At 38.0% G+C, this 18,265-nt stretch overlaps 1 protein-coding gene across 2 annotated transcripts in view; it reads right to left on the bottom strand.

Moving 5' to 3' along the window:
* The window catches only part of pik3ap1 (phosphoinositide-3-kinase adaptor protein 1), a 28,123-nt gene extending 27,102 nt beyond the window's left edge, over window positions 1-1,021 (bottom strand). The window contains exon 1 of one of the 2 annotated variants that reach the window (XM_038284053.1): window positions 523-1,021. In XM_038284053.1, the coding sequence (XP_038139981.1) occupies window positions 523-553 (31 nt within the window). In that variant the 5' untranslated portion in view covers window positions 554-1,021. The remainder of the gene's footprint in view (window positions 1-522) is intronic. The other variant, XM_038284052.1, reaches the window with a different exon arrangement.
* Window positions 1,022-18,265: the final 17,244 nt, after the last annotated feature.

Genomic DNA, 18,265 nt, shown 5'->3' on the forward strand with positions numbered 1-18,265 from the left:
GGTCGAATGTATGAACTGTTTGAAATGTTGACGTCGAGCCAACTGGGAGTTGAGCAAACACTGTAGTGTGTCAACACTGCTCTGAGTAATTCTGTTTGACTCATTACAGCCTCTAATCGGGCCAACTTCACCTCTGCTTACTGAAACCAAACAGGAGAGCTCACCTTCACCAGAGGCGGTGGGAGCTGGCATCTGTTAGTGAGAGGGTATTACTGAATCCACTCATGTCTGCGTGTCTGCATGTGTGTGTGAGGGAAAGAGTCTTAATTAACTGCCACATGCATTTAACCACACAGGATGCAGACACGTTTGGTTCCTCTATTTTCAGCTAAGATGTTAATTCTCAATGAACGGCTGACAAAATCCAACTCAGCAAATTAAGTAAACATTTCACACACAAAAATGAGACCGAGCAAGTAAATTATTGTTCTTACTGAGGGAAAAATGAGCAGGAAGTGTGAGGAGATGTTTAAAAGCATATTAAAGCTGATGGAAAAGTCTTCCAGTATGTGTCAGACTCACCTGACTCGGTGCTGGATATGAGTCCTTCCATGATCTTTGCTCAAAATCATCCCCAAAACGCCACCATTTCCCCTGATAAGCTCCGCTTTAGGCCGTCTCAGCTTCACTGAGGCTCCTTCACTCGTCAGCTGACACTAAACCAGCGATCACCAGCTCTGGCCCTTTGCTCAGTCATATAAATAGCAACACTTAGTTTCCTGATTTTGGTTGCTCTGCCCCACTTCCTGAAACAGTTGAAGAAGTGAGAAAATGCACCCCTTGTCACATCAGAAAGTGCAACAAGTCTCTCGTTGCCATGGCTTTATACTCTTTCATGTTAGCTCAAGATCTTTATTTAGAAGAAAAAAGAAAGTTATCTGAGAATGAACATGTCGAATTTAGGAAACGGACCTGGAGATAAAACCTCCCGTTCTGCATTGAGGGTATATTTCAGAGCAAAGCTTTGTTCGCTTTTTTTTTAAAGTATCATCCACAAACAAACATTAATTCACCTGCTGAGCTTCTTCCTATTTTTCACTTCCTTAACAAGTTGCATTGTGTCAGGGGACTTTCATACAATCCTGATCATAGTACAAATATGCACAGATACTTATCATCAACAGCAATGCAGATCAGAGGGTTAATGTCAAACTAAGCAATAAAAGCAGCTTTAACCACCCAGACACCTTTCTGAGCCGCTGCAGCGTGGATCATGTGACAATTAAAAGCGTGAGAGAAGCTGTGAAGCGCTGCATGGAGAAAGCAACTTCATTCAGCGGAGACAGCGGAGAGAAATAAGTTATTATTGATTATTAATTAGCTCACAGCTAATTGGGATTCAGAAATACAGTGTTAACAGAAAACCAAACGATTAATTGAATTTATTATGATGAAAAATGTAATGTTTTGTTCTGGGCATCATAGGAAAGTGGCGGTTGTCCAGTAGAGAGTCATTAACGCCCATTGCAAGAAATGGAGCCTAGGTGGAAGTTCAACTGAAGAAACGATTACTATTCGCCTCCGTCACGGGCCAATCAGCATCCAGAGTTCATCTTAAAAGGACCCCAATCGATATCTCAGTCAGGAGGCGGCGATAGCGCTCTGTCACCTGCAGCATCGTAGCTAAACTTCATCAGTGTCCTTCCTCCCGGACTCTTACTGCGTTCCCTCTCTCATCTCAACCGGTCCGGCAGAAGGCCGCCATGTTGAGCCAAGTTCTGCCAGAGGTTTCTTCCCAAAGGGGAGTTTTTCCTCTCTACTGTCGCTTCATGCTTGCTCATCATGGTCAGGTTCTTTCAACCTGTGTTATCCAAGCTGGACTTCCATCTTCCAGCTCTCTGAGTGAAGCTCTAGTATCAACTCACTCCACTGGATCTCTCCATAAAGCTCAAGCAGACCGTCTCACCAGCTCAGCAGTCTACAGACTGACCAACTTCATCCGCTCCGCTCCAACACCAGTTTAGACTTAGACTTAGACAGATTTATTTGTCATTTTGTTTACACTAGTGTAAAACAAAAATAAATTTTGTTTGGAACAGCTCTTTGGACAATTTAATCTTTTTTAAAAGTGCAGCCTTGAAAAATAGAAAAAAATATATATGAAACCAGTAATAAAAACATATAACTGTACATTTAAAGTTCTAACATTTTTTTTTCAGACCTCGAGGGAAACATCCTTATTATTTACTCCTTTTTATGCATATCAAAGCAGATTCTGCGCTAATGTTTCCTGCTCAGGTCTGAGCACCAAAGACTAAAATAATAAAACTCTTCTAATTGTCTTTTCTTTCCGCGTGAGTTTTTTCAGGTTGATCTGGCTCCAGTTGGAAATGACTAAGCTGACAGTTTACAGAGTCTGGAAAGGAAAATGTGTGGTAAAAAATAATCTATGCTTGAATTAATGAATGAGTGACTTTATTTCAGAAAAAAGCTGTTTAAAAAAAACTAACGTACGAATATTAGAATTAATGATATATATTATTGTTATATCATTTAGTGCTTATGTCTGAAATAGGACTAAAACAATTAATCGATTATTGAAATAATCGTCAACTAATTTAGTAATCGATTAATCATTAACTGGAGAGCAGAGACTAAAACATGCCTGTAGCTGACAGAGCGACCCACGCTTGAGCAGCATTTATACGCAAAATTATGTAACAAAATGACATAATTATATGTAATTATGTAAAAAAAAAATCTAAAAAAAAATCAATTTGAAATAAACAAAAAAACCTTTTAGTCTGTCAATATGCTCTATGCAGAACTCCACAAGAGGAAAAAAATTAGTTTAGTTAGAAACCTTTTGCTAGCTGATTATTAATTGATTAATGGATTTGCAAAATCATCGTTAGCTGGACTGACAAGAGGTATGAAGAGATGCAACTTTTTTGATCTCACCTCTTCACCTTCCTGTAGTCCATGACAGCAGCAATGTTTCTAATTCCTGTTTAAATTTGATCACCTTTTCCACATTAACAAATGCATACGCACATCTTTATTCAAACAATTATGACCTGAAACCCACATGACCACAGCCAGTGCAAATATAGTTCATTATACTGTAAATATAGTGTTGTATAATGAGAAGCCATTAATGGCCCCTGTCATTCTATCGTATACTCTTTTAATAAAATCAGATTGACTCTTTTCTTAAACAATCTCCTGCTTGAAAACTGTTTTACGCAATGCTGTTTATTCCATTCTTTCAAAGTATTTATTTAAATGCTTATTCTTTTCATGTGGAAATATTATATTGATGCCTCTTTTCTGCAGCGCTCATGATAGCTTGATTGATGTCCTCTAGGTGTTAACCAAGACTTTTATATTAATAAATAATAGCTGAGAGTGGGAAATCTGTGGGCGGTATGGAATGAGTAATGTTTTATATTTAAGAATGTGTTTTGCTTTAATAGGTATAACAACTTTTCTAGATATTTATGGTGTTTTTTTTGTATACATGTTGGTTGTGAGGCTTCCAGCAGATCTTGTGTTTATTAATCACACCTAAAAAAATTGTTTTTAGGTGTGAATTTATTAACTTGTTCTACCTTTATCCCATTTACAATGAAATTTATATTTACTAAATAACTCATACTTACTTTTTTCAGCTTATTCATCTCTGATGTGACATCATCTAGAAGCTTCTCTAGGCTCTCACCTGTACAGAAAATATGAAACATTTTACATAGGTAATTTTTGTATCGGACCCAATACTGACCCCTGGTGGAGACTACAGGCAATGCAGCACTACAGTTCATCACCATCACCCATCTTCACACATATTGTTTCCTGTTGCTTTAATAACTTTCCATCCACTCTAGATGAATTATTAAAATTAACAGATTGTGTCAAAGCTCTTTTTCTTTTTTTAGATTAACAAACAAACTTGTTTTATTTACATAGCTGCTTATTTCCTCCATTGATTCCAGAACTGCCAAATTGGTGGACCTCTAAATCAAAGAGGCTGCCCTATTTTTAATTTTCCTTTGATTATTATTATTATTTTTTTTTTTTTTAGGGCTGAGTATTTTTATTTGACGCCAAAGTGAAACAACAAAAACTCCTTATATTGTACTAAACTAAAGGAACCACTAGGGGTCAGGAGCCTCACAATTTCCTCTGCAAACAGATGATCAACGTTGTTGGTTAAAACAGAATAAACTAAAAAAGAGGGACACAGGTATGTCTAAATCATGACCTAACGTTACAGTCTGACAATGAGCACAGGATGTCAGCTATGTAGGCTCCGTGAGGGCTTCTTTATGTAAGGACATTTGATGCATTTTAACAACTGCAATATAAAAAATTAATGAACAAAATATATTATCATATTCTCTTTGTTCTTTTTGGGCTAAAAATGATTTTTGATGGAGCTCTATCTGTTTAGGGTAATCTTTGGTAGCAAATGCTGGAGCTAAGGTTAGTATGAGAAGAAATATGAATAAGTTAATAAGCACATTGTGACTGTTCAGGAGTAAAGTGGAGGAGCTGTGATGCTGAGGGCCAATTTGTCTCACTCAGCGGTCTGTTTAAATGTATGAAATCATAAAAAGTCTGAAAAGGCAGCACTAGTTAAAAAGAAAAATGTGGGAGAGACCACTAAAAAAAAAAACCACATTTAACCAATATGGACACAACTGGTTCCTCAGAAAGAGAATCCACAAGATTCTGCTCTCTATTTGCTCCTAAAGTCATCGATTATCGTTGCGAAACACAAATACTTCAAGGCTAAAGGTTGGATTTTATTACTGTAGCGTTTTCAATTCAGGATAAACTTTATTTTAAGTCGGTTGAACCATCTTCAGCACGCCTCCAACAAGTATTATCTGTAACCAGGATAATTTGTTTCCATTTTTCTTGAATTCAGTTTTATTTATTTTTATTTTTTTGACCAGCTGCATGTCAGCTTTCTAAACTGACAGCTGCAGCTTATAAGGCTGATGAGGGGCAGCCCAGGTAGGAGACGCTGTCTAATGCTGATGCAGATGCATCCTTGTGGATTTAAACCTTAATTTGGTTTGACAAGTGGGAACCGGGGGTCCAGGATCCCGTTCTAGGATCTCATTCCATAATCCATCTCCAGGACTCTGAAAGTCTGGGGGATCATACTGGCGAGCTAGACCCATATAACCACCAAAGGAAACACAACTTTTGTTAACTACATCCTAATTAGGACTGATTGAATTCCATGGATAAAGGAACACACCTTGGACTTCATGAACTGTCATGACTGATTTGTCTGTAAATATTGTAAATAGTAATACATATCGCTAATTTTACACCATTCTGTTTTCGGTATGACTTTATTGATTTACTTGTCTGTATTTGTGTAAACCTTGTGTAAACGGGCTTTTTTGGGACTTTGTAAGACTTTAATAATCCCAGAGGGAGATTACTTTTGTTATACGCTCCAGTTACAGTTTATATATACATATACATATATATATATATATATATATATATATATATATATATATATATATATATATACAGTGACGTGCGGTGAGGTTCATAGCTGGTGAGGCACTGACGTCATCAGAATCAGATTTGCAAATAGATGCATAGATTGACAGCAGTTTACAGGTTATGTTTCACTTCTGCATCCTTACACATACAAACTGTAGCTCACAAAACACACATTTCCTTAAAAAACAAAACAAAATAAATGTTATTACTGTCTTACCTTTACTTATAAATGAATAGAAGTCCTCCTTATCTTCCTTCAGTTTTAAAAGTCTCTCTGTCTCAATGGAGATCACTGCCAGGGAAGAAAGCCTTCCTTGATCCGTCCTGTTCCTGCCTTATGTTTTCAGTCTCTTGAGCACCCCCTGCCATGAGGCAAGAGAACTGCCTGCCTCACCTCGAACTTGTTCTCTGCCGTTTATAATCGCTCATTACACGAAACACGTTACACAAACACAGTTGGTGACAAAAAGCTCTGTACATTATATACATAAGCCAAATTATTAGAAATAAGTTCACATATTACATTTGTTTAAACCATTTTATTGACGCCGTACAGCAACATGCTCTCTCCGCTTTGCAGCCAGCGCAGAGCCAGGGGTTGCGCAATCCAAGGTGAGGCAGAGCTCGCTGCTGCCTCACCGGCATCGCTTCCAAGCATTTGAATGGGAAAATAAGAAAATTCAGCGATTTTGAACAAATAAAAATCGAAATTGGTGAAGCTACATGAAAAATGAATATTTTTTAGTACAAACCACCGGATGAATATAACAATTTAAATTACTTTATGATTATATATTTTCTTTCTTTCCATGATGGCTGGTGAGGCACTGCCTCACCTGCCTCCCCTGACCGCACGTCACTGTATATATATATATATATACAGAGATGGCAAAAGTACTCACTTTCCGTACTTGAGTAAAAGTACAGATACTTGTGTTAGAAAATACTCTGGTAAAAGTGGAAGTACTGATTAAACATCTTTACTCAAGTAAAAGTAACAAAGTACAGGCTTGTAAATTTACTTAAAGTATAAAAGTAAAAGTAGAAACCACTTTTTTCATGCTGTTGCCTACATTTTAAATGGATGTCTGCCAATAGGACTAGATCTCCGTTGTGTTCATTTTCAATCATCTCGTCGTCCATGCTACTATGCTAACGCCACCGCCACCAAGCTGCAATGATTTGCCGCCAATGAATACCGCCGAATCTGTCGATTCATCTTGTAGTGGTGCGTCAAATGCAACGTAGATTCCCATCCAATTAGATTGAATTTGGTATTGATGACGTGAAAAATAATAACGGTAACTCCATTGAAATGATTCAAAACTAAAGTAACGAGCCAATTTTTTAAAATGTAAGGAGTAGAAGTAAAAAGTCGCCCTAAAAATAAGTAGTAAACTAAAGTAAAAATATCAGAAAAATCTACTTGAGTACAGTAATGAAGTATTTGTACTTCATTACTTCCCTTTTCTGTATATATAAATATATATATATATATATATATATATATATATATATATATATATATATATATATATATATATATATATATATATATATATATATATATATATATATATATGCATATGTATAGCTAAATCCAAGTAAAGTAATACGTAGCGTGCAATAAATGGAAGTTAAAACCAAAAGAACGACGTTGAGCCTTGATTAACTCGAGAGAAGTGTGTATATCTTATGTACAGTAAAGTGGTGGCGGGTAAAGTGCAGTTTCTAGTTAGCTATATAAATAATATAAGTAAATGTAACTGAAATAGGTGAGGGCTCTTATAATACAGGATTATTGCACAGGTTATTGCACCGAAAATCAAATAGTTATTACACAGTTGTTGCAGTGTTATTACACCAGGTTATAGTGCAGTGGCAGCAGGGATAAATGACCTGAGGTAGTCCTTTTTACACATGGGATGTATAGGTCTACTTATTATTCGGCAGATAAAAAGGGTTTTAATTTGAGCAAAAATAGGATTTTATTGTTCGCTTTTTTCAGTGTTGGAGAAATTAGGATATCTGGATTATTTTATTATTTTTACACATTGTGTTAAAACCTTAGTTTGTTAAAATTAATAATTTTTACGCTGAACTTGTTTCACTAGATTTAATTTTATTTGCTGCTGAGTCTATTTTTGCATTTTTATTTTTGTGTTTCACCCCCTGAGCTTTATTTAAAGGTTTGATCTCCTTGCTTTTTGAAATGTTTAATGGAATTTCTTCAGCAAAGGTGAAAAAAACCCCGATGTTCTAGTTATACTGAATGTTTGATACAAAATAAATTAGTTACGCTCTTGTTTTTAAATGCTAAACATCTATTCATCTTTAAGTCGTCAACACAACAGCTGCTCTGACTCTTTTCTACTACAAAGATGGTATTTCATCAGAAGTAAATGTTTTGGACCTCTGTAGCTGCCTGTGAAGACGACTGTGATCCATGACCTGCCTTTAAGCACAATTTCCTGCAGAAACACAGTCGCCTAATTTCTTCCAAGGCTGCTATTAGCCATCATAAGCATACCGGCCCGTTACCTTTTGTTTGGGCTCCCTTAAACCGCTATCTATTAGGTAGCTCACATCAAATCCCCTCTGCCTGACTTTAATAAGAACATATTTTTGCTGCTATAATTCAACCTTGTTATCCAATATCCTGTCTCTTCAGCCATCTGTGTGTTTTGAAGACGGAGCGACGGGACTGGAGGCTCTGGGCCGACCACACCAAAGACCTGCCTGCTTCTCAAAGCACTAAAGTTTCAGACCAACACTGGAAGCTTTCTTATTTATTCTGCCATACTTGCTCTTTATTAGTTTGTGCTGCATACAGTATGTAGGACCGGTAACTAAGCCAACAATTAGTTTTAATATCAATCTGCCCAGCCCAGAGCATTGGGAAAACTCAATCATTTTCTCCTCATAACAGCTTATTTTGCTCATTAAGTTTTTGAGATGATTATTTAATCCCAGAGAAGAGATGTTTTTGCACCTCACATTATTTCATTGTTAGCCAGACTTATAGAATCTGCTTTGTAGGTGACTGAGACATAATTACTGTAGCAGGTTTGAGCAAATTGATTTGCAGCAATTTTTAAAACTGCACTTCATTTCAACTACGTCTGCAAGCCTCCTGGCTGCTAAAACATGGAGAACTGGGGGAACTGAGAATGCATTTTAACACACCGAAAATGGTTTTGGTGCTTTTAAGAAGTCGCTGCGTTTACTTTGTGGAAAAAAACATTTTTAAAGTGATCCATAGTGTTATCACGGAGTACAGGACAGGAAGCTGTGATGGAGGGAAGAGGCTACTAATATTCCCCACATCAAGGTCATGTTACCGTCTCCTTTACTGTACTTCCCCTCTCTGGAAAAAGCTCTACCCTCATATCTGCACTGCCGCTCGGCTCGTTTGGGAGACTTTAAAAGTCGGAAACAAAGTGCAGTCCGAGGACAATCTTGAAATGGAAAACTAAAATGGAGAAAGGCTCTCAGCTGAAATGTTATTTGGACGATAGCCCGCATAAGAAAGGGACTGTGTTTGGTTTCTCATTGAGAGTCACCAGCAGGGGCTCATTGTGATAAGAAAATAAGTCTACTGTTACCTGATCTGGTATAATGTGGACCAATTACCACTCCATTGCACTTCATTACAGGGCCGTAATAGGGCCGGGGGTCAGCGCTTGAGATGGAGTGGCAGAGGAAAATTGAGTCGTCATTGATAATATGATAAAAACTGACAGTGAGAGGCCCCTCCAACAAATTATTGAAATTTACAGTTGATAGGGAAACACTATAACCTCATTTGGTAAGCAGCTGGCAAGTGCTTGTACAAAGCAGCTCCTCCAGGACAATGAGAGGCTTATGGAGAGAGAGAAATCCAAAACTATCAGAGAAAAGTTTTGGGCTCAAACTGCAGCCACTCAGGGTTGATGCACGTCTGCGGTTTGTGGATATATCTAACGATCTCCTCCAGTCCCCAGCGTTTTCTGTTAAATATGCACATGCTTTACATTAAGTGAATACATGGATGTTTCACAAAGGGAAAAAAAATCATCAAGAAAGTTTGTTTGGATTTAAATTTCGAAAGGGAAGCTCTGACAGATTGATTACATGATACATTTCCATTAAATTAAAACCAAATCAATAGAAATTTGGGCCTGCTGAAAATTCAAGTCCCAGATTTTAGATGTAGACTTGGACTTAGAAAGACTTTATAGTCATTTTGTACATACACAGTGTATACAAAAAGACATTTCGTTCAGTACAGCTCTCAAGATATTTCGATTTTTAAAGTGCAGCACTGCTAAAGTGTAAGCAGCAGTTTTAAAATTTAAACATGGTGACTTGTCTTTGGACTTGAGCCTATTTTGATTTGGCGACTTGTCAGTGAAATTTACACTACAACAAAAATCCAAACAATTTAAATCCTAAAAATAAAAAGATTTTATGAGCTATCCCTGGAAATAGCTACCTCCCAGTGATAGCTCACAATGACTTGTTAATGACTCCAGATTTAAGCCATGGGACCTGGACATGATTTTTTAAATCAGTATTCTTGATGCATGTTGTGTCATGAACCAAGGACAGAAGGACCCAGTATTCAAGGAGAGACAGTCAGTTCAAAAGTTCAAAAAGGTTTATTAAACAAAAACTAAAGCGGAGCTGTGGCTCGCGGACACTGCAGGCGGGGGGGGGGGGGGGGGGGGGGGGGGGGCACCGCCCAATCTCAGGCACTCTGTAGTGGGAGAAACACTGGTAAGTGACCACGATCATCGGACTGATGATTATCTGAATTGGTCACTTACCTGGTTTAACAGTCCAGACCATGAATGTCCCCAGTGCTGCAGTCCCAGAGGTCAGGAACAGGCAGGATCCAGATCAGGCAGGAACAGGAGGCAGGATCCAGACTTCCAGGCATCCACAGGCTCCCAGGAGGGTTCAGAGTCTGACTGGGACCAGAAGCATGACCAGGTGGTGACGCACAGGAGCAAACAGGATCAGGTGCAGACAGGCAGGCTCAGTGGAAGAGGGTAGCCGAGACAGGACGTGGAACCGGAACTTGAAGCAGGACTTTAAACTGGTCTCCTCTCTGGAGCCAGGCTTACTGGATAAAAACTGAACCTCCCCACATATTGAGCCAAAAACCCAGAGGACTCAGCAGGGGAGGAACAGTGGACGATCAGGAGACGAGACAGACACAAAAACCCTCTTTCCACTGGCAGCTAGGATCCAGGACATGAACCAAGGAACAAAACTAACAGTCAGGCTAACAGAAAGACAAGTAATGATCTGGCACTGAATGCTCAGGGAGAACTGAATATAAATCAGAGGAAACAGGTGAGAGGAATAAATTATAATTGAGGCAGGCAGGGAAAACGACAGGTGAGAGGAATGACTAATTAAGGAGCAAACAGGCCAGATCATGACATGTTGTTTTAAAGCTTGATCCCAACTCTGTTTTTTTAATGCATATATAAAGGTCGTTTGGCTGGGGCTCCTTTTGCTTTAATCAGTGCAGCGTGACATGGAGCCAACTGACCTGCGGTCCAACCTTTAGGTTACCTCCATTGTTTGGTCTAGTCATCTCCCTCTTCAAAATACTTTATACATAATCCTACATTTTGAGGTCAGCCAGAAGGTAACACCATAACAACTGAACAAGCTTCCAGTTCCCTTTGGTATCTTTTGGGTCAGTACCAAACCCTGCTGCTACTGAGAGATTGTTAGATATATCTTAAAAGAGGAAAGCTGCTGATTTTGACTTGATAAAACATGGAACAACACTAGCAGATGACTTACTTTCTAAAGTTACTTGGGATCTTGCCACTAAAATTTTCCTTCAAACCATCCATCCATTTTCTGTCATGCTTAATCCCAGTTGGGATCATGAAGGTGCCTGTGCCTATCTCCAGGTGAGAGGCAGGGTCAACGGTAAACACAGAGATAAACAGGACCAACAACCATTCACACCTAAGGAGAATTTAGAGAATCCAATTAACCTAACAGACATATTTTTGGACTGTTGGAGGAAGCCAGAGAGAACCCATGAATGCACAGGGAGAACATGCAAATCCCATTCAGAAAGACTGGGAATCTAACCCTGAACCTTCTTGCTACAAGGCAGCAGTGCTACCCAGGGCACCACTGAGTTGCCCGACTCTGGAATAATACATTTTTTTAGCATCATCATGATGTTTTCTACCCATTCTGTGAGGGACTGTGGGATGTGTAGCTCATACACCTCTGGGTGTGATGCAGTAACTATCTGCAGTTACCTGCTCAATAAAAACATTTTCCATTTTCAGGGTTTTATCTGCCAGTTCCTCAGTTTTCACCTGTTTTGCATTTTCCATGTTTTTGGCCATTTTTCAATTTTATATATGGAACATTTTCATTTGATATGAGAATGCCATTTTATAATCCATGCCCAAATTCATTTTCTGAAATGAGAATTTCAACTTTACTTCCCAATATATTCTATGTTTTGTTGTTTCAGCGTTTTGTTTTAGTCTATGCTTTCGTTGCCTATTTCCTTTGCTGTTAACACCTTAATATACCCACTGTGAGACATTAAAGGATAATTCTGTTCTATTTTATTCTATTTCTGCTTTTCCAAATACTTTCCTTAGATAAGGCTGTTTGTTGACTATGTGATGTTTACTATCGTTCCATTGAAACTATGCAATATTCATATTTCAAGACAAATGACATATGTTGAAGCTAAAAAATAAACCTCATGTTTATTAGCCCCGAAAAAGTAGGAAACATTAATCAAAACCATGAATAATATTTCTCATGCATAATTAATTTATATATTAGGCATTAATTTTTTGTTTGAATATTATAACTAAAATGAACTCTGGGTCTATGATGATTATTTATTTAAATGTAAATATATACACACATCAACATAACTGTTTCCCTTTAATTAACAATAATACAAAAAGAAAGAGCAAATACCCCTGAGAAAGGTTGAACAAATTGAGCAAAAATAACTTGATCAAGGAGCCGTTTTCCCTTAATTTTCTCTTATTTATTATAACATTAAATGCCGAAAATATAGATTTTATATAATTGAATTTACTAAAGCCGAAACTTGTAATTTTCAACCCTTAAACACACCATCCAGAGCTGCATTGCACAGCTTTGCATAAAACTCTGACACCTAAACATATAAATGAAGAAAACTGATAGAAAAGAATAGAATGTAATCAAACAAAATGGAATGGAAATGAGTGAAATGGAAAAGAAAATAATAGCATAGAATAGAATTGAATTAAATGGAGTACAAAAGAACAGAAATGTATAAAATAGAATGTAGTAGAAATGAATAGAATAGAATTGAATTGAATAGACCGACCCAGCAGGAAAATTCTCGTGTCCAGCAGCAAAAATAAAATAAAGCATGCAGATATAAAAATGGTAAAAATATCTATATGTAAGCAAAGATTAGCAATAGGACAATGTGAAGTAAGTAAATGGTTATAAAGCCTAAAAGCTACTAAGGGGAAGCATCAGCGATAACGCATATTTGTGCACCTTGGGTACTGCAGTCTGTCACTACAGGAGCTCTCCTGTTCATACATACAGACATTGTGCAACAAAGATGTTAGTTTGTTACTTCTGCCCCCCCACCACCTGTTATTTATGTGATGAAACTGGTCTTCCCAATGAGCTCAGGGGTTCTAGCTTCAGGTAAGTGAAGCTCTGAGAAATTACACCATGGAAAAAGGCTGAAGCCATCACAGAAAACTTTCAGGAATGTCACTTGACCCCTAATGTCAATTATCAACTGTCAAGGTTGTTTGGAGGTTGTTTGAAGACCCAAATTCAGAGATGAGGAGGAAGAGGTGAATTTTGTTAATTTAATTAGGTTCCCAGAGACAACAGAAGCAAAGTCCAAAAACATAAAATACTGAAAAACAAAAATCTAAGTAAACTTTAGGAATTCAAAAAAAAGAAAGTTAAAACCAATCCACTGGACCTTGTTTCTTAGTTTGAAGATGTTTCCCTTCTCATTCAGGAGGCTTTTTCAATTCAAAATGTCAGAAATAGAGTTGAGTTCGAGGTTTTATACAGTAGCCCAACAAAGCTGAACAAACAGAAGCCAACGACCCCCATTCCAAAGGGGGGGGGACCCATTCGTCCGTTTCACTTTAAAGCTACAGTGTGTAATTTTCAGCGACATCTAACGTCCAGACTGCAGACCGCAGCAACATGAACATCTCCCCCCCACCGCTTCTCCCCCCCAACAGTACGGCGAGCGTTACGGGACAAAATGTCTTCCACGACGTCCGCATCACCTACCTTCTCAAGTGATGAGGTTTGTTTACATAGATAATTTTACAGATAGTATTTCATTAGTCTGTGTAGGGTACAGATTTCATGTAGACTTTAGATAATAAATATACCCGTTATTTTTTCTACGTCGTTGTGACGTTTTGGTGAGCTGCTTTGCATGGTGATATAAACAGACGAAGGAATTGTAGTCATTAGTTTAACAGCGAGATTGTGTTCGCTAGAAGAATATATATTCCCCGTTTACAGAGTCCAAGTCTTGTTTGTGGCACGGGGGTTACAAGGCGAGGATGAGGGAGAGGAAGAGGGCGAGGGCGTGCAGCTAGGGCCAGGCGAGAGAGGGGTGCCAGCGGGGTGACTAGAGCAGAGGAGGAAAGGCTTGAAGATCTCCAAAGGAGCCGGAGAGAAGTAACCGAGGTATATATCCAGAAAATTATTTTACAGAAAATTACTGAATCATTACCTGTGAAACGTCAGGGACGTTGCTGAATAAGTATACTGGAGAGTAACAGCATCATCACGCAGCATGTTATTGTTTTAGACAGGTCTGAGCATCCTGTACTCCAAAAACTGCAGTGATATTAGACAATTGTGTGTGTAGGATTAATTACCTGTCCAAGAGAAAACTGGCAACTTGAGCGTCACTTTGAAAACCTTTTTCCTCCATCAGTGACTTCCATCGTGTAAATGCCGTGCCAATGTTGATCCGTGTTTTTTGCCGTTTCTTCTCACGCTTGCGTTTATTCTCGTCGTGTTTCCGCTTCTTAGATGACGGGGGTTCGGTGTCCGCCGCTTTTCGTTGTGATACAGAGTAGGCATGATCCTCCATTCGTCTGATGTTTGGCCACACAGTGCCAAACAGTTTGCAAAGTCACTCACGCCTGCCGCCTTGTTCACCTTTCTTGTTACTGAGGCGCAGTATACCTGCTTCTTCTTCTTCTTTGGTTTCAGGCAGACTAAACGCTTCTCAGGCATAATACTGCCATCTACTGTTCAGTACCGTCTCAGTTAATCTCTCTCAACTTGCCGTAGTTATTTTCGAGCGTAATGGGAGATCTCGCAATCGCTAGTTTGTTGCCTCTGCGCTTGCCGTAGCGCAAAGATGTCTGCCCCCATGGCTGCGAGACCCGCTCCTATGTAATTATAAATAACGAATTCTAAGGCAACGCAAATATTATGGTTAAAAGGCTGAGCTCGTAGGTGATGATAAATAACATAGTTATGTATGATATATTAAATTTCTGACTTTATATCCCTGTAATTATTACACACTGTAGCTTTAAAAAAAACAAAAAAAACAAGGCTTTGATGGGCTGCTGTATAAAACCTCCAACTCAACGCTATTCCTGACATTTTGTCCGGTATATTGTTTTAACTTTCTTTTTTTTTGGAATGAACTTTCTTTTTTTTTTGGAATGACTACGACCTGGATGACTGAGAATCTTCACCAGCATAAACTTCTGGAAAAAACTCTCCTGGGGAGCAAAGAGACGACCAAGCAACAAAACAACAATTACAAGAAACCAGCAAACAGTGACTGTACATGAGGTGTTTAAATGGGAGACTGAACAAAGATCTGGCTAATCAGCAGATTGGGAGCAGGTGTGGACAGAGGAGACTAGAAGGGAGCTAGGGAAAAAGAGACTGAGACTAGAGGGCAGCAGAGGGCAAATAAGAAATACCTAAGAACTGAAATATAGTCAAAAATAACTAGAAAAACACAAAATGGAAATAAAACCAATTAACTAGAAAACACAGAAAGACGTGAATCGAAGTACAACTAAAAACTCAAAAAAAAGAAAACTTTAGCAGAACCAAAAGTGCAGAGTCATGACATCAACTGTTTAATTAAAGCTCTTTTCTGGTTTCAGCAACCCTTAAAGGTTACCAACATATTTGTCTGTGGGTGTAAATGTAAATATGCTAACATAAGGAGCATTTTTAAACAGATAAATTGAGTCTGGGTGCTGTTCAGACTTTTCTCAGTTTTTTTCCCCCCAGAAAAAACAAATAAACAAAACAAAAACCCAAAAGAGATGCGATAGAAATACAATAAAAAGCACATTTCTGTTTCTTGTCTTCACTCTGTTCTTGTGGAAAACATATGGGAAGTGTTTGTTTGCCTGAGTTTAAGCTCCTCCATTTGAGGTCCCTTGAATAAATAAATCAAATAAACCACTGTCGGACATACATTTTCAATCCATCGGGATAATCAGATTCTGTTTACCCCAACAGGAACTATTCTAAAATGTTATTAAAAACTTAAATGGAGTTTAGGCATAGAATATCTAGGCACAGGAAATGATGAGCAAACAGCGGGATAAGATTCCAATTACCATTAAACAAGCATTGCATTGACTAGTAAAGAGGGAAATAGCTTTGATATTTCCCACATGTAGTTGGAGCTCCCAGCTGACACGGTTTGATGTAGAAAAGGAGACCAAAATACAATGTGGAGACTTTTATAACAGAAGTAGGGAAAGCTTCATTCTAATTGGACCACTAACAAATTAAATGCTCTTTAAAATTTTCATAATTTATGTTGCAAAATGCAAAAATTATGCAATGAAAACTGAAGCAGGAACTACTGACAGCTTAGAAGTCATTACCTTTGCCTGGAGAACATTTGTGAACCATTTAAAACACCACTGAAGTTTTATTTTGCACATCTAAATAGGCAATATGCTGAATGCATGCTTCATTGATCAAAACAGTTGTGGCGCAATTTATCGAGCAACCATCATTAACCACTGTTTAAAGATCGCTCTGCTTTCATCTGCAGGCTGCACTCTGCTGAAGTCACTTCAACACGATAAGACAGTCAATTTGGATGGCAGCTTTGGCTGCAGTAATCACCCCGGCCAGCAGATAAGTGTGACTTTATTTATTTATAATGAGCCCCGTGCGTGTCTAGTTGAAGATAATAGTTTCATTTTTCCAGAGAAAGTTTGCCGGCCTCCCTCATTGTGGAGTAAATGGGAAGGATTGCTGCTTCATTTTGAATTCATCAGGCTGACACAGATGAAAACACATGATGAATAATAGCAAAAGCAAGACACCGCAGCTGGTGAATGCCTTTACTGTCCTATAAGTGTCTCCTATTCAGCTCAGGAGCCTTGCCAGAGGAGTTGCTCTTGATAGGAAGAGTTTTAGGGAAAGCAAAACAAAAAGCAAACATGCAAAGCTAAAAGCAACACATCCCTTGTTTAAATTATGGATTATTTGTGAATAAAAATATTCATCTTGGTAAAGTTTCACTGGCTCCATTTTCACTGCAAAAAATGTAAATCTAGATAAGTAATTTTTTCCCAAAATAAGTGAATTTTTTTCTTGAACTGAGGCGGTAATTGAGACACTTTGCCAATGGAACGAGACAATTTACATTTAAAATAAGAAAATTTTTTAGATAAGTCATTTTTTTTTTAAATAAGTGCATTTGTTCTTGGATTGAGAAGGTAAAAGAGTCATTTTGCCAATGGAACGAGACAATTTACACTTAAGATAAGAAAACGCAATTGCATTGTCTTATTTCAAGTGCATATTATCTAATTATCTTGTTTTCAGAGTAAAAATACTCATTTCATTGGCAAATAATCTTATTTACCTACTCAAATTAAGGGTAAATACACACACTGCAAAAATGATCTCAAAATGAGTAAACATTTCTTAAATTAAGGGTATTTACCCTTAATTTGAGCAGGTGAATAAGATGATTTGCCAATGGAATTAATACTTTTACTCTTAAAATAAGGTATCCAGATATTATGCACTTGAAATAAGACAATGCAATCATTTTTTCTTATTTTAAGTGTAAATTGTCTTGTTTCATCGGCAAAGTGTTTCACTTAAATCCTTAATTCAAGAAAAAATGCTCTTATTTTGAGGAAAAAAGATTTATTTAGATTTAATTTTTTTGCAGTGCAAAATTTTAGACATTATTACTTATTTCTGGATCGTTTTTGCAGTGTTGGGCTGGATTCCTGTCAGACTTATGAGCAAGAAATCACTAAAGTTGAACCTGTTTGACAACATGAAGGAGGCTAAAGCAATCATAAAGCAATATAACACGTGCTAATCAAATTCAATTCAATTCAGTTTATTCATATAGCGCCAAATCACAACAGATGTCATCTCAAGGCACTTTACCGTTCAACCAGATCATCCAGTCAAATTGATTCAAAGTTTTCTATCTAAGGAAAAGCAGTTGATTGCATTGACTCATTTATTTAAATGCAATCCCTCACACTAAGCATGCTTGTAGCGACAGTGGAGAGGAAAAACTCCCTTTTAACAGGAAGAAACCTCCAGCAGAACCAGGCTCAGTGTGAGCGGCCATCTGCTGAGGCCGACTGGTGTTCAAGGAGACAGAAGCAGAGATACAAAAAGCAGCTGTAAAAGGCAGCCCCCTCCAGGAAACACACAGCCAGGCAGAGGAGCTCCCAGCCAGCTCCCATGTAGAGGATGAAGAGAGCACATCCAGTCAGTCAGGGTCAGA

The sequence above is a fragment of the Cyprinodon tularosa genome, unplaced genomic scaffold (assembly GCF_016077235.1).
Source record: "Cyprinodon tularosa strain WSP-4 unplaced genomic scaffold, ASM1607723v1 ctg199, whole genome shotgun sequence".
Lineage (NCBI taxonomy): Eukaryota > Metazoa > Chordata > Actinopteri > Cyprinodontiformes > Cyprinodontidae > Cyprinodon > Cyprinodon tularosa.